The sequence below is a fragment of the Mus caroli genome, unplaced genomic scaffold (assembly GCF_978045245.1).
Source record: "Mus caroli unplaced genomic scaffold, Mus_caroli_1 scaffold_15, whole genome shotgun sequence".
In the NCBI taxonomy this organism is placed as follows: Eukaryota; Metazoa; Chordata; class Mammalia; order Rodentia; family Muridae; genus Mus; species Mus caroli.
The window spans coordinates 47,827,179-47,854,961 of NW_028227270.1; the positions used below are offsets into that span (position 1 = coordinate 47,827,179).

At 47.0% G+C, this 27,783-nt stretch overlaps 1 protein-coding gene and 1 long non-coding RNA gene across 2 annotated transcripts; one reads left to right on the plus strand and one right to left on the minus strand.

Moving 5' to 3' along the window:
- Positions 1–4,266: 4,266 nt before the first annotated feature.
- Positions 4,267–21,070, minus strand: Clptm1l (CLPTM1 like). The gene is made up of 17 exons (XM_021180741.3): positions 20,667–21,070; positions 20,033–20,133; positions 18,650–18,839; positions 17,189–17,337; positions 16,080–16,158; positions 13,828–13,945; positions 13,364–13,458; positions 12,611–12,695; positions 11,352–11,455; positions 10,436–10,501; positions 9,901–9,951; positions 9,082–9,164; positions 8,253–8,287; positions 7,257–7,312; positions 7,126–7,170; positions 6,380–6,495; positions 4,267–4,843 (listed from the first exon to the last, which is right to left on the minus strand). Exons 1-17 carry the CDS (start codon positions 20,826–20,828, stop codon positions 4,759–4,761), a joined length of 1,620 nt encoding a protein of 539 aa, XP_021036400.1. The 5' UTR covers positions 20,829–21,070; the 3' UTR covers positions 4,267–4,758.
- Positions 21,071–21,166: 96 nt separating this feature from the next.
- Positions 21,167–22,412, plus strand: LOC110308705 (uncharacterized). The gene is made up of 2 exons (XR_002379604.2): positions 21,167–21,512; positions 22,315–22,412. It is a non-coding gene; the product is annotated as an uncharacterized LOC110308705 (long non-coding RNA).
- The last annotated feature ends 5,371 nt before the right edge of the window (positions 22,413–27,783 follow it).

The window sequence follows — 27,783 nt, forward strand, 5'->3', positions numbered from 1 at the left end:
TCAGGAAGTATGTGAGTGAATGCCGCCATGCACTTTTATAGATCCCGAGGCTGGTGACTCCCTGACTTCCCAAACAGCACCTAAGGAATATGTACTAGTTCTGGACTTAGAAGTCCTGGCACTGACTAACTTGGCCTCTCCTTAGATAGGTTACCTTGTCCTGTTCTCTCAGTACCCCTCCCTCACAACTGCCACCTTAATCCATGCTGATACCACTCCCATCTCTGTTTGCTTCATCTTGCACATTAAACCATCTATGAAAACCAATAAAAAGTACTTAGGGCACAAAAATCTCTTTGAATGTCATTATTTAATCCTCATGGCTTGGCAAACAGAGCTCAGTTCCTTTTTTACATCTTTGGATTTTTGAGCCCTTGGAAGTTATTTGATGAGATATAAGAAAACAGTAAGATAAAATCATCCTCTTGGGGCTTGGAAAGGTTGTATTTGCTTATGGAATTAAGTTTCTTAATTGTTCCTTTTGTAAGCACAGGGATGGCCAGCCTATGCGGTCCTTTCTCGGAAGATGGGGTATCTGTGAAACCCTTCAGAAGAGACGTTTCTTCCAAGTTGGGCAAATCATCAGATCCAGTATGAGTAGCAAGGGAAGGAAGAGAGGTGTAAGATGAAGCCACTGGCTTCTGACTTAAGAAGACTGTTCAGCTTTTCAGTCCTTAAAGGTGACTGATCGCCTCCTTAAAGCGGCAACTCTGCCACTGCTCCAGAGCAGAGGAAGGCCTACCTAAGCCACTGTGAGGAGATGGCCCGGAGTCCTTCTGCATGATCTGGTTACTACCACCTCTTCTCCTATACTTGACTTGTTTCCTATGCTACTTTCTACTTGACCCATCTACCCCTCCTTCATTTTACATCTGCCTTCTCTTGTGTTTGTTTTTGCCTGTTTGCTTTTTTGGAAACAAAGTCTCATGCAGCCCAAACAGGCTATAATCTTACATATAGATGAGGCTAACCTTGAATTCCTGATCCCGTTTTTCAAAGGCTGGGATTATAGTTACGTGGCTTGGGTTGAGTACTTCTTGTTCTACGACGGCTTAATGGAAACACATGTGTTTGGTTTACAACTTTTAGGGTTTATAGTATTGTCTTAGTCAGGGTTTCTATTCCTGCACAAACATCATGACCAAGAAGCAAACTGGGGAGGAAAGGGTTTATTCAGCTTACATTTCCACATTGCTGTTCATCACTGAAAGAAGTCAGGACTGGAACTCAAGCAGGTCAGGGAGCAGGAGCTGATGCAGAGGGCATGGAGGGATGTTCTTTACTGGCTTGCTCAGCCTACTCTCTTATAGAACCCAAGACTACCAGCCCAGAGATGGTCCCACCCACAAGGGGCCTTTCCCCCTTGATCACTAATTGAGAAATTGCCTTACAGTTGGATCTCATGGAGGCATTTCCTCAACTGAAGCTCCTTTCTCTGTGATAACTCCAGCTGTGTCAAGCTGACACAAAACTAGCCAGTACAAGTATGTATCTTTTAAACTATCCCAGTGTACCTTTGATTTGTACTGCGTGAGCTTAGTCATATTTGATTTGAGCTTCATTTGCAAAATGCTAAAAGATGCTTTGGTCATCACTGGACCACATATGTGATAGTTGTCTTATGGGACAACACTGCCTAGTGATATTGCAGCCAATTTAGTTTGTACAGCATACTGTTTACACAAGGACACACTCTCAGAACCTGTCTCTGCCATTGTGACTCATGATTCTATGAGAATCTAGCAATTGGGATGTAATTGGTGCCTTCTCTGCTAGTGTAGACATAATCTCCAAATGTTATGAATCTCAAAGCATTATTTAGCTTGATGTGGTTGCCAATTAAAATGATTTAAGCAACATGAAAGTACATTTTGTAATGTCCCCATATGAGTGAGCATTCCCTACTTTTCTGAATTCCTATCAGTGTGTCCCCCTTAGCCACTCCTGCTACTGTTTTGTGTTGAACTTTGTGAAACCCTTTTTGGATCTGAACTGGGTAGCAAATTCTAAGTTAGCAGAATGCATTCATTGCAGTGGTTTAGGTCTTCTCAAGTTGTTCCTACAAGACAAACTCAGCTTCGTCTTCTCTGTGCTTTATGTGTCATTCATCGTTTTAGGCTATTTTAAGATTTTTCTCTGTGGCTGCATCTCAGCAGTCTGATGAGTACGGTGATGACCTGGAGTTGTGTTTTATTTTCCCTCAGAGTTCTCTGGATTTCCACCTCTTCCATTTTCATGTTTGAGGTTTGCCCAGACATTATTTGTTCAGTACCCTCTCTGCATTTTCTCTTCTTCAGAGCATCAATTCAGCTCTAACTGGTTTGCTGGAAGCTTGGCTCCACTGACTGCTGTTTTGTTTCTGTTTTTCAGATGGGCATCTATGTTTCATAGGCTAGCCTAGAACTCCTGAGCTCAAGTGATCCTGCCTCAACTCCCTGAGTGTCAGTAATACAGGTGTGTGTCATATCCAACAATAATAACACTACAAACACACGCTTATGGGAAAAACAGAAAAATAAAACAAGCATTTCAGGGGCCATCCAAATCAAGGTTGGCACAAAAATGTGGTCAGTCACAGTGAAGTCTGAACTAGATCTCTTTACCATGTCCTTATTCTATGAAAATGTCAACACAATGCTTTTAGAAAAGTTGTACTACAGAGCTGAGCACTCATTAGCAGTCTGTTGTTGCTCCCCAGTCCATGAATGAAAGATATGTGGACAAACGCCTCATCTCACCACAGTCCAAATGGGAACTTTTGAATCGGTCTTCAAGGGTCAGTTTGGCTTGTGCATGCCTATGGGGGTGGGGTGGGGTGAGACAATATCACACGATTCTTATCAAGGGGAGAAGAACAAGAGGAAAGGATGGGGTTGGGCCAATGGGCTATATGCCATGAAATCTGTTACAGCTTGAGAAACTGAAAAGGTAAGGTTTCCTAGAGCCCCCATGCCCAGACCTGTCCCTCCTCAGGGTTAATCTATGGAGACCATCTTACACTTGTTCTAAGCCATGGAGTGTAAGCTGACTTTATGTAGCACCCCAGGGTCCTTCCATGGTTGTGTCTCTAAGAGGTTACCATGCTGAAGCAGCTGCTGAAGTCAGGATTGTCTCTCATTGTTGCTTTGGGAAGGAGAATGTTCTAATATTGGTATGTAGAGACCTTTATTCTCTCAGTGCTTAGAACTGGATATGCTATCACAGGCACAGGTGTGGGCAGCTGCACCCCTCCACACCCTGGCTACCCATCCTTACACACCCTAAGCAAGTCCCACTGCTTTTGACTTGTGCTCTGTCTGGTAAGGGACCCCCAATTCAGCTTCAAGCCTACCTCCTACCCCAGGATCCAGGTGCAATGAACCTGACTGCCATGTGCCTTGAACAACTGTATTGGGGTACCTTTAAGATCCTCAGGGATGTGTCCCCAGTATCCATATCTGAGACTGCGTGTCTGCATTAGCATTTTAATTGGAAATCCTAAAGGATTATCTGAAACCAATGTTTGCCTTTTGAATCACGGGATCAGGTTGATACCCAGGCTTGGATTTCAGTTTACTACCCTAGAATCTTATGTCATCCAGGAAGGCACAGGTAAGGGTGAATGTGTTCCACTTAGATAGAGCATCTTTCCAGGTGACCAACTCTCAGAGAAGAGCCTGGCACCAGGAGGAAGAGGAAAGCTATAGAGGAGCAAAAGAAACCATTTTCAACTACACACAAACTTCAGGGATGCCAAGGCTCATGTTGCCAGAGCATACTTCAACTGTTCCCAACACATTCTTGCCTTTGGAAGCACTTCTTTGCAGCCTATTCCTCTCCACAGCATTTCTCCTAAAATATGACCAGCTTGAATGCTGGCAACTATGACCAGCCATTAAATGACACATGAGCTTATAGGACATTTGTGGCTCCATAGCTGGGAAATACACTGGGCATCTGCTTCTTTCTTTAAAAAAAAAAAAGAAAAAGAAAAAGAAAAAGATTTATTTTATTTATGAGTACACTGTAGCTGTCTTCAGATACACCAGAAGAGGGCACTGGATCTCATTACAGAAGCCCAAATTGTGAGCCACCATGTGGTTGTTGGGAATTGAACTCAGGACCTTTGGGAGAACACTGAGTGCTCTTAACTGCTGAGCCATCTCTCCGCCCCCATTTGCTTCTTTCAATGCAGAAACAAACCTATCTTTTGCATTGATCCCTGAGAAAGGTTTAACGTATGATATCCGCAATATTTTCTATATTTTATATTAGAGGTTAAGAAAATTATCACAGCCAAAGAAATTTATTTTAAAATAGAAACATACATACATTAGGCTTTAAACAATCAAATTTTAAACAAAAGGGAAAGAGCCATTTGATCCCAGAGTCGGTACAGAACGACTTTTGTGTATGTGAAATCCACAGAAGGAGCACTTGGACAAGGTGACGTGGAAATCCACCATGCTCCCTACCCTTGTGTGCTCAGGTGTCCACTGGCTGCCATGGGACACTCATGCACTGAGAGCTACCCTTGGGTGACTGCCCACTGGCACCATCACCAAGACCCAAATTCATGTGGGGTGTATGGTTAAGTGCTATGGTTCCTTCTGAAACACGAGGAGAAGAGAGGGTGCTCAGGGATACTGAGAAATGCTCAGAGGGATTTGGCAATGCAGAAGATGTGGTATCTAGGAATTCTCCTGAAGCCCCCAGGAATACTCATGGCCCAACTGTGCTGTGCAGTACAGTGCCGCCTGGGAGCCTGGGCCGAGATGCTCAGTCTGGGTGGGGCTTCCGCTTGGGCTGCTCCTCATAAGACTCCCCAAATTCATTGACCCTGCTCTTATCCACAGGGTAAAGCCTGCAATGGTAGGGATGGATGACTATTAGCAAGGCAAGTCCTTATGTCCTTGAGAGAACACAGCTCCTCTGAAAATATCCCAGTATCTGGGCTACCTCAACATCTGGAACCTTCATAGGTCCTGGGGCTGCCTCCCATCTCTCATGTGTCCCATTCTGCAGGGTTAGGAAATGAGAGCTGGGCAAACCAGAGAAGGACAGCAGCCCCGCAGTAGGGTGGGGCCTTGAGGCCTCCATGTGTAGAACTGTGAAAACTTCCAGGCACAGTTACAAAAACACTAGTTCTAGATGCTTCCATGGCTTCAAGCACTTTGCCTGCAGCGGCTATGCTCTTCAATACTGAGACTTCCTTTCCCACTCTAGCAACATACCCTGCTTCTATGAAGACACCAAGGTAAGGAGGGATGCTCCAAACAGTGGGCACTGCTGTTTGGAATTCTCCCTGGTGCCCCACAGACCTCAGATTTAATAAACAAGACCTCAGATTTAATAAACAAGCCCACTTTCACCAAAAGCTTTCGAGCTGGGTCTCTGCATAAATACTCAGAACCACTTCAAGGGCTCTGCTGGCTTGATATGGGACTCCTAAGAACAACCCTGCACCAGGTAAGTCAGGGTTCCCCACAAGCTGACTTCTGCCTTCAGGTGTGTCAGGGAGCCAAGTGTGGATATGAAAACGTAGGAACAAAACCTCATTCAGCATGTGGATATGGTACTGTGCTATGACAACATCCTTCTCAGACACACAAGTGCATGGACAAACAGTCTGAGCCCAAGAACATCTGCAGGCAGCTGACGTAGCTTTGGGAAGACAGGCTCATCCTGTAGAAGAGGATGGCCACAGCTTAGGAAGCTAGAGGACAGAGCTGTCACCATATGGAGATTGGGGGTTAGGGGTGGGGCAGCCTCTACTGCCAACTATTGGAGGAAGTAAGGTGAGGCGGCAACTCTCCATGAGCCTTTTTCTCAACATAGACTCAAGCTCTGAGGTCAGAGAAGATGGGTAGCCTGAACCTCTATCAGTTTTAAGGTTTGTTTTAGGAAATCCCCAAACCTGGCCCTACCACAGACACAGCCCACAGGCTAGGGCTCATGGAATGGCCAGAGTCCATCTCAGAGGGGAAAAGGGAGGACAGGTAAGCATTTGCATTTTACTTTAGTGTATGTCCTAGAGGCTCTTCCTTGGCTAAGCTGGCAGCTTGGCTGTGCTGTTGGTCTGAGGCCCCGGTTGCTACTACCTACTGCTGCAAGTACAATCCAGGCCCAGGTGAGGGAACCACTGACCTTTACCTGCAGGGAATGCAGCCTAAGAGAAGACCAGCACCCCACCACTACCCCATACTGGAGACCTGTGCTTGAGGACTATTGGCTGGACTCTCAAAACAACTGTGTAGAGAACAATCCTGCACTGTGTTGTCACAAGACACAGCTGGAACCTATTTTGGGCAACAGAGAAAAGCTACCACCTGCCAAGTCTGCCCCAAAAGAGACAAGTGCAGGGCTTTACCCTGAGGAGGTGCTGCATGTACACACTCACCACCGCTGGTAAAGGTAGACCAGGAAGACCACATCATCTCTGAAACAGGCCAGCCGGTGGGATGTGGGCATGGTGATGATGAAGGCAAAGACATCATCAATGAAGGTGTTAAAAGCCTACAAAGCAAGATGGAGCAGTGAAACTACCAGAGCTGGAGTCCTATGTTTTATAACCCAAGTCAGTGAGCTGCCCCTCAGCACAGGGTGGGACCTCTAACTGTAATGTTCACACCAAGTGAGTGACGATCTAGTGCAGAGATACCAGAGCATCACCAGCAGGACAGGAGCTTCCCAGGCCCACAAGGTTCTGCAGCTTTCTGTGCTGGGAGCCAAGAAGTTAGCTGGGAAAGACGAACAGAGCAGCACTGGGGCTGGTTCCTTAGAGAACTGAAATTCCTTCCGACTAGCTCAGCCTCATCAACCCTTTATGAAGGGTTCTGGGCATTGCTGGGAAGAAACAGGGGTCTGGTTTCAAATACTCAATTCCTGGGCCAAAACATATTTGCATTTTGACAATGGTGCCAAAAAAGGAACATGGCCTTTCACTCAAAACTCTCCCTTTACCATGACTACGAGACCCTTTATCCTGCATGCTTTGTGGCTCTTCAGAGTCTGAAAGGATGTCTTAGTTTTTCAACAAAGTGGACAGGGCCAAAACTACTGTGTGTCTGTGTACATAGGTGAGCTCACACGAATATACCCCACAAAGAGTCTTCCAGCCACTCTTGGCATAGAACTGTGGCTTACCTTGTAGGTAAAGGCCTTCCAAGGCAGGTGTGCCACTGACTTCATCTGAAACAAGGAAGATGTCATAGGTCAGCCAGAGGCAATATAAAGAAGATAGGGGTATTGCCTTAGCAGAGACTCCTTGACCTTACCTTGTAATTGACAAAAAGCTGGGGCAACATGAAGAGGAAGCCAAAGGCATAGACACCTGTGGAAACAGAAGACATCCATGGAAAAGAACCAAACATACATTCTGCTAGGGCACCCAGCTTCCAAAAGACCTCTGCTGGCCTTGTCACAGTGCAGCTTGCTGGCTAATAAACTCACCAAGAGCCAAGGACATCAGAAAAGCAGCACACCTTTTTTTTGTTTTTTGTTTTGTTTGTTTGTTTGTTTTTTCAAGACAGGGTTTCTCTGTGTAGACCAGGGTGGCCTCGAACTCAGAAATCCGCCTGCCTCTGCCTCCCGAGTGCTGGGATTAAAGGCGTGCACCACCACGCCCGGCTTTTTTGTTTTTGTTTTGGTTTGGTTTTTTTAGCAGCACACTTTTTAATGATTGCTGTTGACTTTTGCCCCCAGGATCAAGCAAGTGCTGGGCACCAGGGACATCAGAGGTGCCCTGGGGAAGGTGGCAGGCTTAAGTCTGGGACTCATCCCTGGAAGCATGGGCACCAGAACTACCTGCTTACTGTGAGGCTGCCTAACCTTACTAATGCTCACTGGGACACCCCAAAGCACGAGAATACAACTCTGTGACTCTTAGCCACGGGACACACCGAGTATACAGAGACCATGTGCTGTGACCCACACACAGAGCAGCAGGGCATCGACTAGCCTCCCAGCATGGCCACAAAAGGTAACGTAACATACTCTGGGAAAGTCTATGGATGAAATATCAGATGGGATCTGAATGCTAGTGTTGCCTACTTTTTGAGAACGTAAACAGACTATGCACTGGAGTATTTATTCAAGCTCAGGAATGGGCTTGTTTGATGCTCAGGCACTACAGTGCTGGGCCCTGTATGCATTCTAAAGGTAAGGGACGAATTAGTCTTTAATCCAAGAAACCTATCCCACAAGTGATGGAGAGGAACAGGAAAGGCAGCACCCACTATAAACATTATTACCAAGGAGACACATGTACTTACCATTCACAAAGCTGTTGATGAGCCAGGAGTACCAACTGAAATAGAAGTAAAGGACTTGTAACCCTCAGAGGCCATGGGCTGCTCAATGTTAAAATGAAAGGAAAGTACCCTCCTCAAAAACTGTTTTGACACCCAGGGTAGCTGGGATGCCAAGGCAGCCTGCAGATAGCACTCTGTGGAAGCAGAGTCACGTGGGGAGACAGCACTCTGAATAAACAGATGTCATTCTGTACACTGATTGTACTTCAGTGAGATATGAACCTATGTACAGCATTCAACCCTGGGGTCCTACCTGGCTCATGCTTCTTACCTATCCTCATATCAGCCTGACCCCAGACACACACTGCCCACATCTCTCCACCTGACACAGGGTCCCGAGAATTCTCCTAGTGCTTCTGACTCTTCCTGTCTAGCTGAAACCAGTGAGCACAGCAGCAGCCTAGTGTTCGCTTTTTCCTCTTTCAAACTCTCCAATCTCTGTACCCAAAAGTCAGTGATGAAGTAGGGGAAAGCTTGCACTTCCCAAATTGAAGATATGTATTCCTCTGTCTACCACGTGGTCCCTATAGCCTTTGATTTCCTGAGATACATAAGGGCATGTCATTGTCTCTGTCCTCTTCACAACCTGGAGGAGATAAAGGCTTAGTACTGACTTTCAGAGCAACAGCAGATTCTGGCCTGTATCTGAGACGAGTCCTGAGTTCCTGGCAGCCCTAGGATGGGGGATTGGAGTTGGCGGTGGGTTACCAGGTGCAGATGCCCTGTGTTCAGAAATCACACTAGGCTTTCAGCTGAGAAGACTTGAGGGCGTGAATTCTGCAGCACCCACCTCTTATACTTGATATTCAGGAGTGAGTAGACAGCGCCCCCGACACAGAGAGGGTAGAGCAGATAAGACAAGTACTTCATGGCCTGCGAGTAAAGGCAGCTTGAGTTAAATACCCCAACCACCAACCACCTCAGCAGATGCATCATCTAACATATGATGGGAGCAAGCAATAAAGGTGAGACCCCAATAACATTTCGGGTAATAGTACAACTGTGTCTAATGGCCATGGAATTCTGCCAAGATCCCAAAGCAAGATTCTGAATGCACACCATGGGCAGTAGTGACTGTGATGCATCAGATATGCTGCCTGTATCAGAGTGGCAGATTCAGCCAGGAGAAACCAAGGAAGCCTGTAGTCATAGACCCAGGCTGCACCTGCACCACAGGCCCTGTATTGACTCTGGTTTGTTATTTGTTATCATCTCACTAAATCTAAAATGCAAATATCTGAGCTTTGAATTGAAACACCAAAACCATCCTGCACAGAGACATCCTGTTAAATCCAACACGTCTCACTCCCTAGCAGCAGTGGAAAGCTACTAGAGTCTAGGTGCTAGAGGGCTTCTTGTGGCCTCTGTATGAATGCACAGAGAAGCCAGCTGGCTAGTAAAAATGATCTCCTAAGCAGCAGGAATTGTACAGGTAACAAACTGGGACCAGTGGCCTGGGAGCACGTTCCTTCCCTGGAAGGGGGTACACCCACATGTTCACTCTTGGAACTGCTATTTAGGCTGGTTCCATTGCATTCCCAGGACAGGCTCCCCCAAATTACTACAAGAACCTAATGCCTTGTGGAGTTATGGGCCCCCAATTGCTTACCTGAGCATCATACTTCTCAGTCTTCCTCTCAGATTCACTATGGGTACCAAACTGTTGTAAGATTAATATAATGTCAGTTGACTCAGGAGACTATCACAACAAAGCTGGCACTGGAGCAATAAACAGTGTAGGCCCACTGCACTACCCTCAGTGCCAATACTGGCTGTACCCAGCCTCTGGCCTAGGCACTGGCCACTCCTCCCCCTGTTCCACCATCACAAAGGCCCAGAATCAGCCCAGTCTTCAGGTGAAGAAAGAATTAGCAACTGATAAGAAAGCTGATGGGAGCTCTATTAGTGAAGTCCTACAGCTAAGAACTACAAAGCCCGCTTCCCTGTATGAGGACCCTCCCCATCCCATGGGGGAGCTCTAGCATGCATGTGCCTGTGTGCTAGGAAGCTCTGTACCAGGCAACAAAGACAGGATAAAGTATCTTCAGAAGGTTCAAGCACTAACTTGACGGGAACTACAAAATGACAGCTTGGCCAGTCTGCTCAGGAAAAGATGTATCTGGAGTAGTCACTGGAGGTCTCACCTGAAACACAGGTCTCAAGCCCCTCCAGGCTACTGTAATTTTCAATGCCTTCTTCACTTTCCAAAGCTGAAGGGAGACAGGAAATGGACATTTAATTCTGAGATGTTGGATAAGGAAGACTGGCACCCTCACCCCTGGGCCCATTAGTCACCGATTCTCTTCCCGCCACCTCTCATGGCCATCAGTGGACTGGGCAAGCTCTGCACCACATTCACTCATGGCTGTCCACTAGGTGGGATGTGCAGTCACAGGTAAAACACAAGGAAACCAGAACTCACACCTACTCTAAATCTAGCTGTCTTCATCCTGGGCCCCAAGTCTTTCCCTAGACTCACTAGGATCCATGGCCTCCTCAACATTCTCACTGTAATCTTGTACCAGTAGCATTTACTAAGGTCAGGTCTAGAACATTGACTCCGAGATGGATTTTCATGCTGTCACTGTGACACCCATATCTTAATAAGCATTTACAAGGGCAGGTACTCAACAGAACCAACTCTGAGAACTAGACCTCTGGATCTGGCCCGCTTGGTGCCTTCCTTCCAGATTGGGCCCCTATGGCTCCTTTCTACAAGCACCTCACAGCTGCACAGGGTCACAAGGTGTCAAGTGGCATTAACCACTGTCCTCGTGACTGTTCCATTGCAACTTCCTATCAAACCAGGAGCTTCTTCAGTGTCCTCCTTCTGTTTCACTTAGAGCGCATCAAACTTGTTAATACGGGTCTAACACGATCTATGGTTCCAAGATGTACCCTTAGATACTTATCCAGCAGCTGCCTCTCTAAACCTGTTTCTCAAGGTGAGTAGGTCCTCGGATAGCCTGTTTCAGCACTCAGAGCAGCTGAGCAAGTGTTGAGGTTCACATACCTCAGAAACCCCACTCCTTCTGACCCAGCATGGTTCTGTGAACTCACCTCAATGGCAGCTCCAACACCTGCAGGGATCAGCACCAGCAGGCTTGTCTGTTCATCCAGCAGGAAGAGGAAGATGACCACAGTGCTGAAGCAACGCCAGAGCACTGGGACAGAACACACAGCGGTGAGGGCAAATTGTATCTACCCCTTGCACACGCAGCCAACCACCTGTAAACCTATCTCCCCTCCCCTCCCCTCGCCCTCTCTCCAGTCAGCCACAAAGAGCTGTGCTGGAGGTGGAGCTTAGAGTAGGGCCTGTACCCAGAGCGTACAGTCCCCAGGTTTTATGCCTAGCACCAGGGGAGACAGAAGGGAGAGCAGACAACCTGCATCTCTTCAAAGCACTTTAATTACCAGAAGCCAGAGTGGAGTAGAGGGTAGAGGGCATGGTCTAAGCAGGTACCAGATTGGAGTGACACTAATAAGCACAGATACTGGTTGGCTGCCCGGGCCGAGTGCTTCCATACTCTATACGCTCTTCTTTTGTACCCTTCTAGGGTTTGTTTCTTTTATAAAGCCGTGCTTTTGCTCACAGGATGGACTCTGCAGCCATAGTAGGTCACGGCTACAGTTAGCAGATTCAGCAGGAAGCTTCTCCACAGGAGCCTGATGAGACACTGAGTAGCTTTCCTGTGTCTTACTTACACTCACTGGGCCAGATCCTGACAGTCGAATCCAGCTCTGGCTGGAGCAGCCTCTCTATTCTATCCCTTACACGTGCACCTACACTTACCTCAAAGCCTGCTACCATCATGACAACTCTCCCTACTAGCCACTGCCCCTTCTTTTAGACAGCAAAACCATCATACTGGATCTTATTCAGTGAAATGATTCTGCAAAGTCAGCTCTCCTAATGAGGACACTGCCTCAGGTACGGGTGATTTACTTTGAAAACTGATTCTAAAGCCAGCAGCCAGAGCCCTACTAAGCAGGAGGAAGCCGGTTGACAGAAGGTCTGGTGCTGTACTGGAATCTATGAGCAACCAAGCTGCCCAACAGGGTCATGCACCTTGTGCCTCCATAGGCAGCCCGGCTCCATACCCTCATACAGAAGGCCTGTGCCCCGTGGCCTATAGCCTCAGTGGGGTTCAGAGATGCTCACTGACTGCTGAGACTGCAGAGACAAGGGTCTGGGATTATGCTGCCCAACTTAAGAGGCCTCTCATAGCCAAACACAAGTCCAGGACTGTTGAGGAGCAGGCAAGAGTTTCGAGCTTCACAGGGAGCCCCTGGGCAGGTGGACTGTTCCTGGGCCCTACCTGCTTTGGTAGACATTCCAATCATGCTCTTCTTTTTCTTCCAGAAACTGATGTCACTTTTAAATGCCAGGAAATCAAAAAGAAGCTGGAAAGAACAGACAGGACAGCAGCTTGCAGTCTAGTCACTTACAGCACTTTCACTGACTGAGCAGGCAGTCTACAAGTACACTAGGCCCAAACCTCGGGTTTTACAAGACATGTTCACTGTCTACGGATCCCACCACTACACGTTTCAAAGGCCAGAATTGTGGAACTTGGAGGGAGACATTAGTGGGATATTTTTCAAACACACATCTTTGACTCAAATCGCAGGGAGATTATATCTTGGGATGTGGCCAACCAGGTACCCCAACCTAGGTCTCACCCACTACTTGTAACAGTTAAGTTTCTCACCGTGTGACCTCTTACAGTCACCCTTGCAGACAGTGGCCTTATAAAGTTCCATCTGCTTTGTAGTAACTAATACTCAGAAGGTCCACTATACCCCATGCCCCCTACTTTGCACCCTGACTGTATCCAGCGCACTGTCAGAGAGCTCTCTAGTTCCTCTGTGCACCACACGGCACACAGTACCCACAGATAGGACCGCTCACTTTCCGAGCCGGGCAACACAGTTCTAGAGGTACTGGCACCTAGACAAGGAACAATAGGGGCCAGAGGCTGTGCAGAACCTAGCGATATGTGCCAGTGCCCAATGAGCCACCCCAATGTCTGTCCCTATTCCCTGTGACAAGAACCCAGGGGACAGCTCACGTGAAAGGCTGCAACAAAGAAGGTCAATGCTAAGAGATATAAGTTGGTGTCTACGAAAATTCCCTTCAATTCATCTGCATCTTTTTCTGAAAACCCTGTAAGGAAAACACATTATAATTCAAGAAGAGCCATTTTGGTCTTATCTAACATCACAAATATTCCTCTGACTGTAGAAAATGTACATCTTGTCTACAGTAAAAGTCAAAAGAAATTGTAGCATTTAAAATACTGTGTTCTGAATAAAGCTGATTTCAGCTAACTCCTACAGTCACATTTTAAGGGATAAAAGGAGCTGAAGCCTGCAAGTTTCTTGACCACAAGGCCAAAGGTGACCACACAAATGACCCCTAGCAGGAAGTACACCAGTGTGGGTCTGTGTCAGCTGTTGAACAAGCAGTCACAGCATGGCTTGGATTCACCATACACCCCATTCCACCCTGGCCTGGGGCCCTGGGACCACCCACCGAACTGCTGCAGAGAGTACACGGCATCCTGCATGTGGATCCAGAAGCGCAGCCGCCCCAATGAGATCTTGTCGTAGGACACAGTGAGTGGCAGCTCAGTGGTAGATCGGTTTATCACCTGCCACCAAGAAATCCATAGGTGAAGGAGGGCTATCAAACATGGCCAGGATTCAGTGCAACACCCTGCAGCCATGCACCAGATCCCAATAGAGGCTGATACCTGCCAGGTCCCTGCATAACCTTGTGCAGCTCCATGCCAGCCCCAGTGGGCCTTGCAGGGTTCAAGGTCTGATGGATGGTCATTCTTCTTCTAGGCTCTTTCATGTTCAGACTGAGCCTTTTCCACAGGGTGGGAGCTCTGCCTGCCAGCTACTATCCCCAATCTGAACCACCCAGTGACATCTCGGAGCACTCATCTTTTCACCATGGCTAGAAACTGGTCAGCTTATTAGCTGAGCCAAGGGAAGGTAAGAATGCCTGGCTGAGATACCATGGCCCTGACCTAGACCAGTGGAGACTGAACACAAGAAGGCCATGTCTAAATGCTCTCAGGTGAACCATGAAGAAACAGTACTTCAACTAACACCCTGTAGCAGGTGAAATGTGGTCATGTTGATGGTGCGGGACATGTCATAAGCTGACACACATCATCCATCTAATCTTCCTGCCCCAACCTCCTGCCACGAACACCATTGGTGTCAAAGACATGACAGTCACTCACAATGGAGCTAGTAACCTAAACTGTGTCACGGTTAAGCAGCCACCAGGCTTAGGACTTGGTAGCTAGGTGCTGGGGCTCTTCACAACACAGAAGCCTGCTTTACTGCAGGCAGCAGAGGTTTCTGAACACACACTAAATGGCCAGACTTGTCCCAGAGATGACACTGTAAGATCCCATCAGACAGCTTGTTGGCTGGACCACCCTAGCAGACCAGGCTGTCCTAAAAAGACAATATTCCTGAGAAATGGTTCACATGAGACAAAAGATACAAAAATAGGCCCAAAGCAAAGCTAGTTGCCTACACGCTCGCTCACTCCTATGTCTAAGTAGAGTTTGCCAAAGGTACTGTAGTGTGTAAGGATTCCAACAAGAAGGACCACTAGAACACAACCTGCAGAGGTTGGCCTATAACCTCTGCCTCTATCTACAAATGGATACCCAGGCACAAAAATACAGTACTAGACACAAATTTTCAAATGCTTACAAGAAGTCTGCACTATTAGGTCTTATAGTATGTATAGACAGCCCCAGGTTTATAAAGTACAGCTTGTACATTTCACAGAACACAGCTTTAAACAAGGAAAAACCAAGTCAGAAAAGGGGGGAAGGAGTCAGTCAGACCTCTTTACTACAGACTGCCCTGTCCCTAACCCACAGGTCATCCAGGTGCAGGTGACACCCCAGGAAAGTAGAGGACCCTGTATTAGGGACTGTGGGGGCTTGTTATACTGAGCCACAGCTAGAATAAGCCCAGGCAGGCTCTGAGGAGAATCCTGTCGTAAGCTCCCTGCTCTCTAAGCCTTGATTCTGTTCAAGAGGAGATCTAGGCTGGCTGTCAGGGAACACTAACAAATGACAGTGGGAGAGCAACACAGGTACTCACTTATAACCTTCGCTCACCTGTGACCCAGGCAAAACTCTCCTTTCCTATCCCAACTTATTTCCACTGTAAAGAACACTGACACAGCCCCTGGCAGCAACTACTACAACAAACATGAGATACTAAGCATGGTACTTGATGCAGTGTTAACCACTGTTATTCTCCTTATAATGCAAAGCCAAAATTCAGCCACATTTCTGCTACTCTCAAAACACTCTTGTTCTCTTCGGAAAAATAGCATCTTTCTTGCCTATAACAAGAGCATCAGAGTAGGCATTTCTCCTCCACAGGACATTAGCATTGCTCGTGGCTATACTAAGAGTTGTGGCTCCCTCCGAGGCTTGGTTCAGATATGAATCTCTGGTCCCACAGCAGGACTATCCCTAAGGGCAAGAAGCTGTGCAAGAAGCTATGAAACATCACAAGCCTCACATACCAGGAGCAGGCATGCAGGCCTTTCTGGTGGAGCTCTGTGGGACTACCACCTAAGATCCTGATGAACACCCTAATAGTCTATCACCAGAAAGAGACCCCACAAGCAGCTACAAGAACTAGAGGCCAACCAGGTACTCTATGTGCTAAGAAGCATCACTCTACTCTGAAGGAAGCTCTGTGCCGTATCCAGAGCAAGGCACCGAGAGCATGGCTCACCATCAGGTCTTTCACCCGGTTGCTCAGCTGGTCAATGAACAGGATGGGGAGGTAGTGCACTGTCTTCCCAAGCTGAATCCTGGGGGTTTGAAGCACAACAACCTGCAATCAGTGTCAGATTTATCTCCTTGGGTCACTAAATACATTGAGAAACTAGGAGTATCCCACCCAGCATCACTGTTGGCTGCAGCTTGGCTACTGGTATCTTAGAACTTTCCAAACAGAAGCAAGAGATGGTAGCATCCCACGACATCAGGTATAGCCACCAAGTAGGAAGATCCACACACCTCCGTCTTAAGAGAACGGTAGGGCACTAGCTATGACACAGGGTAGCCTGGAAGGAAGCTACCCAGATACTGTAGGAGGGAATCTGAGAGGAAGGATGGAGACAAGGTCAGAGCTGGCCCTTTCTGTACCAAATGCTTAAAATTTGGAGCATGTACACAAATCAGAATTTATATAAAAAAAAATGAGGGTTGAGGATTTAGCTCAGTGGCAGAGGAGTTCTTGTTTAAAAGGTACAATGTCCTATCTGAAATCTTTGACAATACCAGAGGAATTATCTGTTGTGAACAGAAGTGACTCTCAGCCAGCCACTCTCAGAAGCTGCATGGCACCATGAGGACACACTGATGGAGCTCGGTGCTGGGGTTCCTGAACACCGTCACAGGTACACAGAACTAAGAATGGCAAGCAATAGTTAGGCCACACAACCTAGAGGTGAAATCTTTAAGGGAGTCCGGCTACAAAATCCCACATTTCATGGCCCAGGTAGCATGAAGACATAGCAAAGGCCAAAGAGTGTACAGTAGTCACAGCTAACTTATGCTTTTTGTTTCAGTGCAGGTGGGACACTTTCCTAGACTAAAGGGCAAGATGTACCAGCTGGATTTTCACTCTTTCTCTCAATCTTGTCAGTCACCTTGGTTATCATAACTTCCAGGTGGTTAAGCAAAGAGCTGGATGGGTTCTGTGGCAGGGCAGCTCACAACACAGGCAGGGTCCAGAACTCAGATATGGCATACTCTATTTGGGCTCACCAAACTGATGCCTGCCCTGCCATCAGTTCTAAGAGTAGCTTCCCTCCCTGGGTTCCATTTGAGACTTACATCTTCATGTACCGATGCACATCTGCAGGCAGGGAGGAACCATCAAAGACAAAGTCATCCACCATCACATTCAGGGTCAGCCTTGGTCGCCAGTGAGAGACGGGTTCATCCAGGGCGTTTGATGGCTTCTTCTCGGCTTCTATCTGTTGCTATAGGATAGAAATTGAGGCTATACTACCTGAAACCAGCCTGTAGCAACAGAGTGGTCTTGGCCTCCATCTGAGAAGCCACTAGCTCCGTAGACTGGCAAAAGCCTACTTGGCTGTTCTAGCGACCTTGGGCTATCAGTCTCAGAGCACATTCTCCTTCCTCCTACCTGGTTCTATGAGACCATGAGGAGGCAGTACTGAGGGATCAGCGACTGGGGCTCTAACAGGTGGCCTGCATTCCTGTCGGCTGGGGAAAGACTACCAAGAGACAATACTAAAGCAGGTGTAAGTGAATACAGTGCAGTCTTGGAAGGAGATGCACAGGATCAGGCATCTGTTCTAGATAAAACGAGACCCAGGGAGAAAACTCTGGGCAAATCAAACCCGGATGACTCGGCTAGGAAGCAGCACTACTCTATTTCCTCCTGAACAACAGCTCTCACACAGCAACAACGGCCACAGCCTACATGTAATGGTTCCTGAAGCTCCATATCCATCACAAACAAGATACCAGCCTTCTCCCAACACTACCATCACGAAGCCCCCTCCACCTGCCCCCAAGGAGACAGACAGTGGAGCACCACAAATAGGAAGAGGATTTTAAAATATGTTCCCACCCCTAGACTGTGGCTGCTTCCTGCAAAGCTGCCATCATTCTTATCTTGTGACTGGTCTTAGCTTCTATTCAATGTGGACCCAGACAGTGAAAGTCTGTTTTCTGCCATGGGCCCATGAATGATTCCCTTGCTTCCAACAGTCTTGGTCTATAGCTCAGACTGGTCTGGAACCCAGGGCAACCTTCCTGTCTCTGTCCCAAGCACTAGGGTATCAGGAATGAGCCATCTTGCTTGGCTGAACAACCACTTTTGTGAGTAAAATTTCCTTTGCATATTGTTTTCTACAGGTGAACAAAATATAAACAGTACCTATACCCTTCTTATAATTTTGAATTACAAGCATAAATGCCCAGGCATGCAGTCCTACACTGTGTGTGTGTACATGCATGTGCCTGTGTATACATGACAACTCTCACCTGAAAGTACAGGTGAACTCTGAAGAATAACTGCCCTTCTAAGAAGGCATATACACTCACTCAAAGATGCAGAAGGCCTTGAGCCAGAGAGGGAGTCTGCTAGAGTGCTATGAAACTCCACTCATCGCTAACCTCATGTACTGTATCTACAAATCTATGGGATACAATTAAAATGAAAGATAATTAATTCAAATTCCTTTAAGCTGACATTAGAAGACATGCACACAAACTCTTAACAAGAGACACAAGCCCGCTACAGTGACCTGTTACGACTCTTACCTGTGTAGCAGACTCCCCAGTGAGCAAGTTAATTTCCTCTGGTTTGGGGATCATGTAGGTAGTCAGCGTACTGACCACGTGTACCTGTTTCCCATCTTGCCAGGGCAGAATCCCAGCATGATGTAGGAAAATATATGCATACAGCGTCCCATTGTTTCTTGTTTTCTTTGGTACAGAAACATTAACTGTCCTAAAACAGAAGAGTCATTTTAAACATGCATATGTTTAGGTTCCATTTTAGTACATAGCCCAGACAGTCCTCAAACTCAAGTTCTTCCTGCCCCAGCTTCCCAAAGAGCTGGGATTAAAAGTGTGCACCACCATCCTGTTTTACACTGTTTATACACATGTCAGCTAATCATCTCTTTAGATTTACAGAATCTAATTTTAGTTCAGAACCGCTAAAACTGAAACTCACCTGCCTTGTGACTTTACTGACGTCAGAACACTACTGTGTCCTAAGCACTATGAAAGTTACAGCACTCCCCACCTCTGTTAGAGCCTCAGACTACAACTTGCTTTAAAAGGCATGGTGGGAACTGCTACAGAAGCATACAGGGTGTAGACTCCTCTAAAGCTTCTAAAAAGAGTTGTTTCCACTAGGGAACTAAGAGGGCTCTGAATACACAGGTGCTGACTCTATGGACTTTTCTGCTGTGGTGTTTCAGGCAGGTACAAACAGACATGGAGCTCAGGACCAGGACCACTCATGCTTCTTCAACTTCTTCCAGGCTCCAAACTGAATGTTTCACTATCTATCCTGGCACAGGGTGATGAATAGGAGGCAGGATTTGCCCCTATAAAACTAGCGAATGGCACCAGGACGTCCAACCTCCATTTCAAGATGGGCATGGGTAGTTAATAACTACTCTAGGGCCACAGGCTAATAGGCCCAGACAATGATGCACTGGGTGGGAGCTGAAGACTGGTTGGCTAGTGGGCTTGATACCTGTTGGGCAGTACAGGATCTTGATTTGATGAGCAATTTTACAAATTTTATTTGAACTTTTACATGTTAAAATCATATGTCAAATGCTAAGCCATGTTAATTCTCAAAAGTTACTGTACATAGCTGAGCATTGAGATTTATATTCTAATGCCAAAGGTAACTTACTTATAAGTAACAAGTGAACTAATTATTCCTACTAGGTAGGTCAATGTATCATTCCTTGGGAGACTACATGGGCTGTAGTAAACCACACTGCCCTCAGATTGCAGTAAAAGCTACTTGCTAAGTGACAAACTCGACACCTGTTACTTTCAGCTTGACGGTTTACACAGACCCTAGACAGGAGTGCTTCTATAGGATGTCCTCACTCTACACACAATGCTATCCATGATCATCCTGGAACCCATCTCTGGCAATCTGTCCCACATCCACACCTTTCAAATTTGGAATCCACATCAAAGTCTTCCACGTTCAAGATCAGGTCCACATTGTTCTCTGCACCAAGGCTGGACCGTGTGGTGGTGTAAACACTCAGCTGGAAAGAGTGAGCAAGAATAAATAGCCAAAAGATTCTGATAGAAAACATGTTAACTATTGTGAGAGGGTAGCAATCTGAGGGCTACCTCTCAGAGGGTGAGCTTGGGCAAGATGGCCTGTGTGACACTGCTGTGAACAAGGAACCTAACTGTAGAGCTGACCTGTCCGGAATACCCACTAGAACCAGGAAGTGACACAGGTGATGAGAGGGCAGAGCTAGCGGCCTGACTCCCATATGGCTGGAGATCTCCTGGTAACTTCCACTGGGGTCCCGTTAGGAAACACGTGTAGTGCAACTCGATCTCACTTATAATAGGGGCAGAGCAGGGCACCAAGGGGTAACAAGAAAGCAGCAGAGAACAGAGAAGTCTCAACTCCAGCTCTCACTGCCACCTAACCAGAACACTGGACAGTGACATCAGTGATAAGGGGTAAAGCTGGTAGTCCGCAACCCGTCTCTGACCAGTGCCAGTAGGGGTGGGTGGTAGCACCCGGCCGGGAGGCGCCTTCTTAGGGCTCCCCGACGCTCACCTGCAGTTTGGGCCGCAGGGCCAGATAGGGCTGGATGCAGTTGGAGTCACCCGAGCACGGACGGGTATAGACGATACCATACATGACCCAGCAGGTATGCACCACGTACACCAGGAACACGCCCACCACCAAGCTGGTAAAAGAGCTGCGGCCGCTCCACATGGCGCCGCAACCTGCGGGCCGAGCGCCGCCGCCGCCCGCCGCTCACGGGAGAGCCGCTGCGCGCCACCGCCACCGCCGCGGGGAAACCAACGCGCCTCGCGCGGGCCGCCGGCCGCCCCGCATGCTCCCGATACCCACACCCGGCGCCCGGGGATTCGCCGGATTTGCCGGCCGCCGCTTCCGGGAACCGAGCAGCTGGCGGAAGTGGGCGCGCACGGCCCTCTGGGAGCCAGACGCTCCGCCACGCACTCGCAACCTCACGACGACCCCACGACCGGCGCGCGCGTGTGACGTCAGCCTCTTGCGCCGTACTCCCGGCATGCCTGTGGGAGCCCAGGTCCGCCACCAACCTTGGCGGCACCCGGTACTTGGAAAAATTTTCTGTGCGTTGCTCTTCTTCTTAAGGTCCTCTGCAGCCTTACGGCGGCGCCCCAGGATGATGGCGGGGACCCTGATGCTGGCTCTTCAAAGTCTAGGGGAGCGTCCAAAAGTTAGGAAAACACGGAGGAGACTCAGGAAACTCAAATACCGATTTCTCGGGCGTGAGGTTACTGTGTTGATAACATGCAGTTCAAGATGGCCAGAAAAGGTCAAAAAGAGTTTTTACAGGTCACTTGCCCCTTTTGTCAGAAGAATAAGTTCCTTTGCGGTAATATAAATGTTAATCCTGGCTAACATGCAGAGGTAGGTTATATCTCAAGAAGATCTTTTTTCCGGATTTCCCATTACCCATTCAGATAAAACCATCTGGGTTCTTAAATTTATTTATTCACTTTACATCCCGATGTCAGCCCCTACTCTCCTCTTACCCTCTTCCCCCTCCCCTCTCCCCTTCTCATCTGAGAAGCGGGGAGGCCACTCAGATAAAACCATCAGGGTCCATTAATTGTTCACTTTACGTCCTGATGCCAGCCCCTGCTCTCTTCCCTACCCCCTCTCCCCTTCTCTGAGAAGGGGAGGCTCCACTGGGTACCAACCCACCCCTGGCACATCAAGTCACTGCAGGACTGGCCACATTCTCTCCCACTGAGGCCAGACAAGGCAGCCTAGTTAGGGGAACGGGATCCACAGGTAGGCAACACAGGGACAGACCCGGTCCATTTGTTGGGGAACTTGAATGAAGACCAAGCTGCACATCTGCTATATATGTGTTGGGGGGTGGGGTGGGGTGTAGGTCCAGTTCATGTATGTTCTTTGGTTGGTGGTTTAGTCTTTGGGAGACCCCCCAAGGGCCCAGGTTAGTTGACTCTGTTGGTCTTGTGGACTCCTGCCCCCTCCAGATCTCAATTCTTGCTCCAACTTTTCTATAAGACTCCCCAAGCTCTGTCTAATGTTTAGCTGTGGGTCTCTATATCTGTTTCAGCTGCTGGGTAGAGCCTCTTAAGAGGACAGTTATGCTAGGCTCCTGTGTGCAAGAATAACAGAGTATCAGGGATTGGTTCTTCTGGCCTTCATTTTAATCTTCTTAAATATTTCTTGGTTTCAGGTAAACACAGTTTCTAGAGTGAAGTGGCCAGTGCTGTGATAGCCCAGGACGATGGCCTGCAGAGATCAAGCAAAAAATGATTTTTCCTGTTTTCAGAAGCTCGTTGGCTGTTGGTGCTTTTCATTAGTGTCCAGCTCCTTACTCTATGGTGGCCTCCGAAACTTAAGTTTTGGAGCTCATTGTTCTCAAAGGCATGCTCTGTACGGCATTCTCATGTTTCTCACACGTGCAATCAGAAGTGTGATTGGGAATTTTCTAAAAATGGTGCTTTTAAATTGAAGGTTTCAGAAGTGGAGCACCCATTTCATCATGAGGGTATCTTAGGGTTTCTATTGCTTCGATGAACACCATAACTGAAAGAAATTTGGAGAGGAAAGGGTTTATTATGCTTTGTATCCACATCACTAAAGGATATCAAGGAAGGTTCTGAAGCAGAAGCCATGGAGGAATGCTGCTCACTAGCTTACTCCCATGGCTTGCTCAGCTTGTTTTTCTATAGCACCCAGGATCAACAGCCCACGGGTGGCACTGCCACATTAGTCATCAATCAAGAAGATGTACCACAGACCAATCTGGTGGGAACATTTTCTCAGTTGAGGTTCCCTCTTCCCAAAAGACTCTCAACTTGTGTCAGACTGACACCAAACCTCCTAGCACAGGGCTTGGGAGGAATCACAGGGACACTGGCTTCGTCTGAACAGGTGGGGGCAGGGTTTGTGGTTACAAAGACAGGGATGGTACTTGGTTACAAACTCCTATGGGGCTGGAGTAGGATCATTGGATCCATCTGAGACTCCTTATACCCCTACACCTTTGTCAAATGGATCTCCTCTTCAGAGTCATTTATTCCTATGATTTTGTCAGCATTGCAGTGACATTTGACAGTCCTATGTCTCTGACCTTCCCTCCAGTTGATCTCAGTGACGTAACCCTAATGAACAGGAAGCCATCAAGCTCTTTGTAAAATTGCCTTGCTCACAGGTTACTCTTCCTATTGTCATCAGCCCGTGGATGAGCCTATGATCTTCAGTAGACTGGTGGAGTGAGGCTCTTGGCAACTACAAATGTTAGGATGCAGGAAAGCCTCAGAATTGAGTTTCAGAACCTAGGAGCTCTGGGAATTCTCACTATTTCCCAAAAGCCTAATTTTTTGGTCAGGTTCCAGGTTTATTTTTATACCTGGAACGGGCTTGGTGGCACCTTGGTCACTCTCCATTTGTGTTGTCATCCTTGCTGGCTTCAAGAGTGGGCCATTTGCCATTTGGAGTCTCACAGAGAAAGTCTATACAACTTCACAGATTTCCTAAGAGATTTGCTATTGTGGATCCCTATTAGGGCCTGGTCAAGTGTTTTCACACACACCCAACCCCCACTTGGGTCCTGAACAGGAGGGAACTCCAGCTGAATTTAGCATCCTTTGTCAAGCACCAGTTCCAGCAGGGCCCCTTGAATTTACAGTTTGTCTCTCAACATTCTTCATGGGGTAGAAACTTTTTGTTCAAATCCCAGAAACCAGTCTTCTGCCTTTGCTGGACTCCTGCCCTCATAGCACATCCAGTCTCGGTTACCCTGGACAACTAGGTGTAATTGAAGTCTGTCTGTTCAGACATTAGGGATAATCCCCATTTTGAGCACTGACTTCAGTTTCATGAACACTGACCATACACACACACAAACACACACCACACAGAGGGGGGTGGAGAGAGAAAATAAATATTTTAAAAGGAGTACTGGAGAGTCAAAGTAGTAAAATTGAGACAGATATACTTTTGGTTTTGCAGAAGCCATAGATCAGCCCAGACAAAATGGCTGGCATATAGATTCCATGCAAAGCAGTGGTTTTTATGTTCCTAATCACATTCTTTTTTTAAAAAAGATTTATTTATTTTATGTATATGAGTACACTGTAGCTGTCCTCAGACATATCAGAAGAAGGCTTTGGATCCCATTACAGATGGCTGTGAGTCACCATGTGGTTGCTGGGAATTGAACTCATGACCTCTGAAGGAGAAGCCAGTGCTCTTAACCACTGAGCCATCTCCCCAGCCCCCCCCCATTACATTCTTATTACCCCAGATTTTCTCATTGAGTTCTTCATGGAGGTACAATGACATGGTATCCAGTGTACAATGACATGATATCTAGTATCGTCCCCTTTCCAAGTTCCTCATTTTGTTGGTTCAGAACACAAAGCCTTATCTAGTGTATGTCCTGTGCCTCAAGTTTCCTCCTGTTCTGATACGTGGTCTCAGTCTTGTAATACACTGCCTGAGACATTTCTTTTTTTTTTTTAATTTAAATATTTATTTATTTATTATATGTAAGTATACTGTAGCTGTCCTCAGACACACCAGAAGAGGACGTCAGATTTCATTTCGGGTGGTTGTGAGCCACCATGTGGTTGCTGGGATTTGAACTCTGGACCTTCGGAAGAGCAGTCGGGTGCTCTTACCCACTGAGCCATCTCTCCAGCCCCCTGCCTGAGACATTTCAATCCGCAGATGAACAATTCTCACAGAGAAGAGAAGATACTATATATCATGGATATGTAAGAGCATGTACTGCTCTTGCACACACACACACATACATATTTATATATGTATGTATGCTATATCCATGTTAGCAGGTGATACATTTAACTTTTAAATGTCTTATCAATACTTTTACTTAGGGTCCCTTAGAACATTCCAGAAAACATGTTCAGGACAAAAAAAAAATTACCTGAACCTTTTTGTTTGTGTTCGGTGTGAACTCTGACAGTGACATAGTGATAATGAAGGATGGTTGGGGAAGTGCTAACTCAAGACACTTGTCCCTTTGTAAAATCCTGGGGCATGATCAGAACACAGGGAGCTGGGATGGCTTTCCCATGATGCACTGTCCCTTCAATCTTGGGTAAGGGAGAAAAGATACAGGAGAATAGGTAGTAGGGCAGGCTCTTGGCTTTGCATGGTGGACACAGCCTGATTTGGCTCCACTGATTCAGGACTGGGACTAAATGTCAGCTATTTGGGTAAAGAAGGCATGAAACCCCTGCTTCATCTTCACCCAGGGCTTGCATTTCAGACTGTAGGCTGGCAGGTGCATTCGGTCATGTTTAATTATAGTCTTCTGTTTGTGGCTCAGGACTCCTCAGTCCTCTGTATAGTCCTGGGGATGATCACCCCCCACCCAATGCTATAGGTCAGAAGCTTCTATCTTCTTAATTGGGTTGGGGGGGTCACTAGAGTTAGAGGGGTGGGTGAAGGTGGTAGGCAGTAGAGGCAGGCTTCTAAACATGAAGATTTGGATTTCTTGACTCCACCGATGCAAACTGATGTAGTGTGGACATTGCTGGTCCTCTGGGGTCATTACCCTCATTGATGGTCCAATTCTACTGAAGGAAAATCAATGGGGTTGCCAGTGTCAGCTGTAAAACACAGCCCTGTCATTATCGTACACAGAGCCAGGCTAGCCTCCCACAGAGCTGTCAGTGTGATTCAAGTCTGGGGTTTATAGTTACCTCAAGAAATCTAGTTTCGAGCAAATAATAGATTATATTCTCTGGAGCTCATGGGGAGCTAAACAGCTTCTGACAGCCAACAAGCTCATGGAGATGGCTCTTTTCATGGCAGACAGGAGGCTGCATCTGTTGTCTCATCAGGCCTTCAAGCTCCAAGCTAATGCCTTTGCTAAGCACTGAATCGTCCCCGGCTGTCTCTGTAATTGCCCCCTTGACAAGTGCCATAATGACAGCTCTGGATCTACTACCTCAAGACCTAGTGCTAGGGCACAGAGCCTTTCCTGAGTCAGGGAAAGTTATCACAAATACAGAAGATAATGGGTTCCTAAGACATAGATGCAGGCACCTAACTGTTCAGGCACATCAGAGAGAATACCTTATTACAAGGAACACCAGTGGAACCCATCAAGAATCAATGTCAAGTGGGTAAGGGAAGATAAGTATATGTGTCAGCCTCTTGCTGAAACTGGTTCCCACAGTAACTCAGTTCACACACTGTTCCCAAGTTGGGATCCAAAAGTCATACTGTATAGATGAGGAAACTGAGCCAACAAAGGAGTATTTCCTCTAGCTATTTGAGGCATCCCTTTACAGGGAGCATCTTCATTAGGTTAGTTGAATCAGGATGATATACCCTAAATGAGGATGGCCCCATTCCTTGGCCCTGGAGTCTGGACTTCATAAAAAGAAAAATGTAAGTTGAACACGGTATTCATTTCTCCCTGCTTCCTGACTGCTAATGAAGCTTAACCAGTGGCCATAATTAATTGTCTCTTACCAGGTCTTCCCATTGTGATGGACTGGATCCTTTAACTAAGGCGGAGAAAACTATTTCTCCTTTAAGTTGCTTTTTCAGGGTATTTTTATAACAACAACAAGAAAAGTACCTAAAACCCATGGCATTGTCTGGCTTCCACTTGAGAGGACACAATTATTTAAGTAACAGCAATAAAACCAGTGGAGAAGACCTACATTTCTTACCCATGTAGATGTTCAGTTGCCCTGGCATTGCATCCTTGACACACCCAATGAACATCTGCAACTGTCTGTTTACGTATATTCCTCATAATAAGTCAGGGCATATAGGAAAGATATCTCAAATTCTTTGAGCCACTCTAGGAAGTTATTGAGCCCAGTGTTGGGGAAAGGAAAGTTGTAGTCAATGTGGGTAGAAATGTGAACCCTGAGGATTGGAATCTCCTTGTGACTGGAAGATGAAGTGGGGATCTTTATGATGCTGAGCCCTTATCCTGTAGGCTCTATACTGAACCAGGTCGTTGATGCCAGAAGTGGATTAAAAGGTAACATGCCCAGTTATTGCCCACAGAATGCAGGGGGGTTGCTTAGGTGAGAAATAGATGTACATTTCAGGTGAGATGTATTATCAAAAGAAAAAGTTCCCATTCTTGTTTCCTTAGTGAATTCCCACACTCTTCGTGTACATTCTAGTTCTTATCCTCATGGTGTAGATGATGACACATTAGAGACATCTTTCCCCTTGACTTTCTCTGCATTTCTTTATATATATTTTTATTACGTATTTTTCTCAATTACATTTCCAATGCTATCCCAAAAGTCCCCCATACCCTCCCCCCCACTCCCCTACCCACCCATTCCCACTTTTGGCCCTGGCATTCCCCTGTACTGGGGCATATAAAGTTTGCAAGTCCAATGGGCCTCTCTTTCCAGTGATGGCCTACTAGGCCATCTTTTGATACATATGCAGCTAGAGACAAGAGCTCCGGGGTACTGGTTAGTTCATAATGTTGTTGCACCTACAGGGTTGCAGATCTCTTTAGCTCCTTGGATACTTTCTCTAGCTCCTCCATTGGGGGCCCTGTGATCCATCCAATAGCTGACTGTGAGCATCCACTTATGTGTTTGCTAGGCCCCATTTCTCTGCATTTCTATCTTAGTTACAAAAGCCCACACTGGTTTTTACCAGGCAGGCTTCCATGAACACAGTG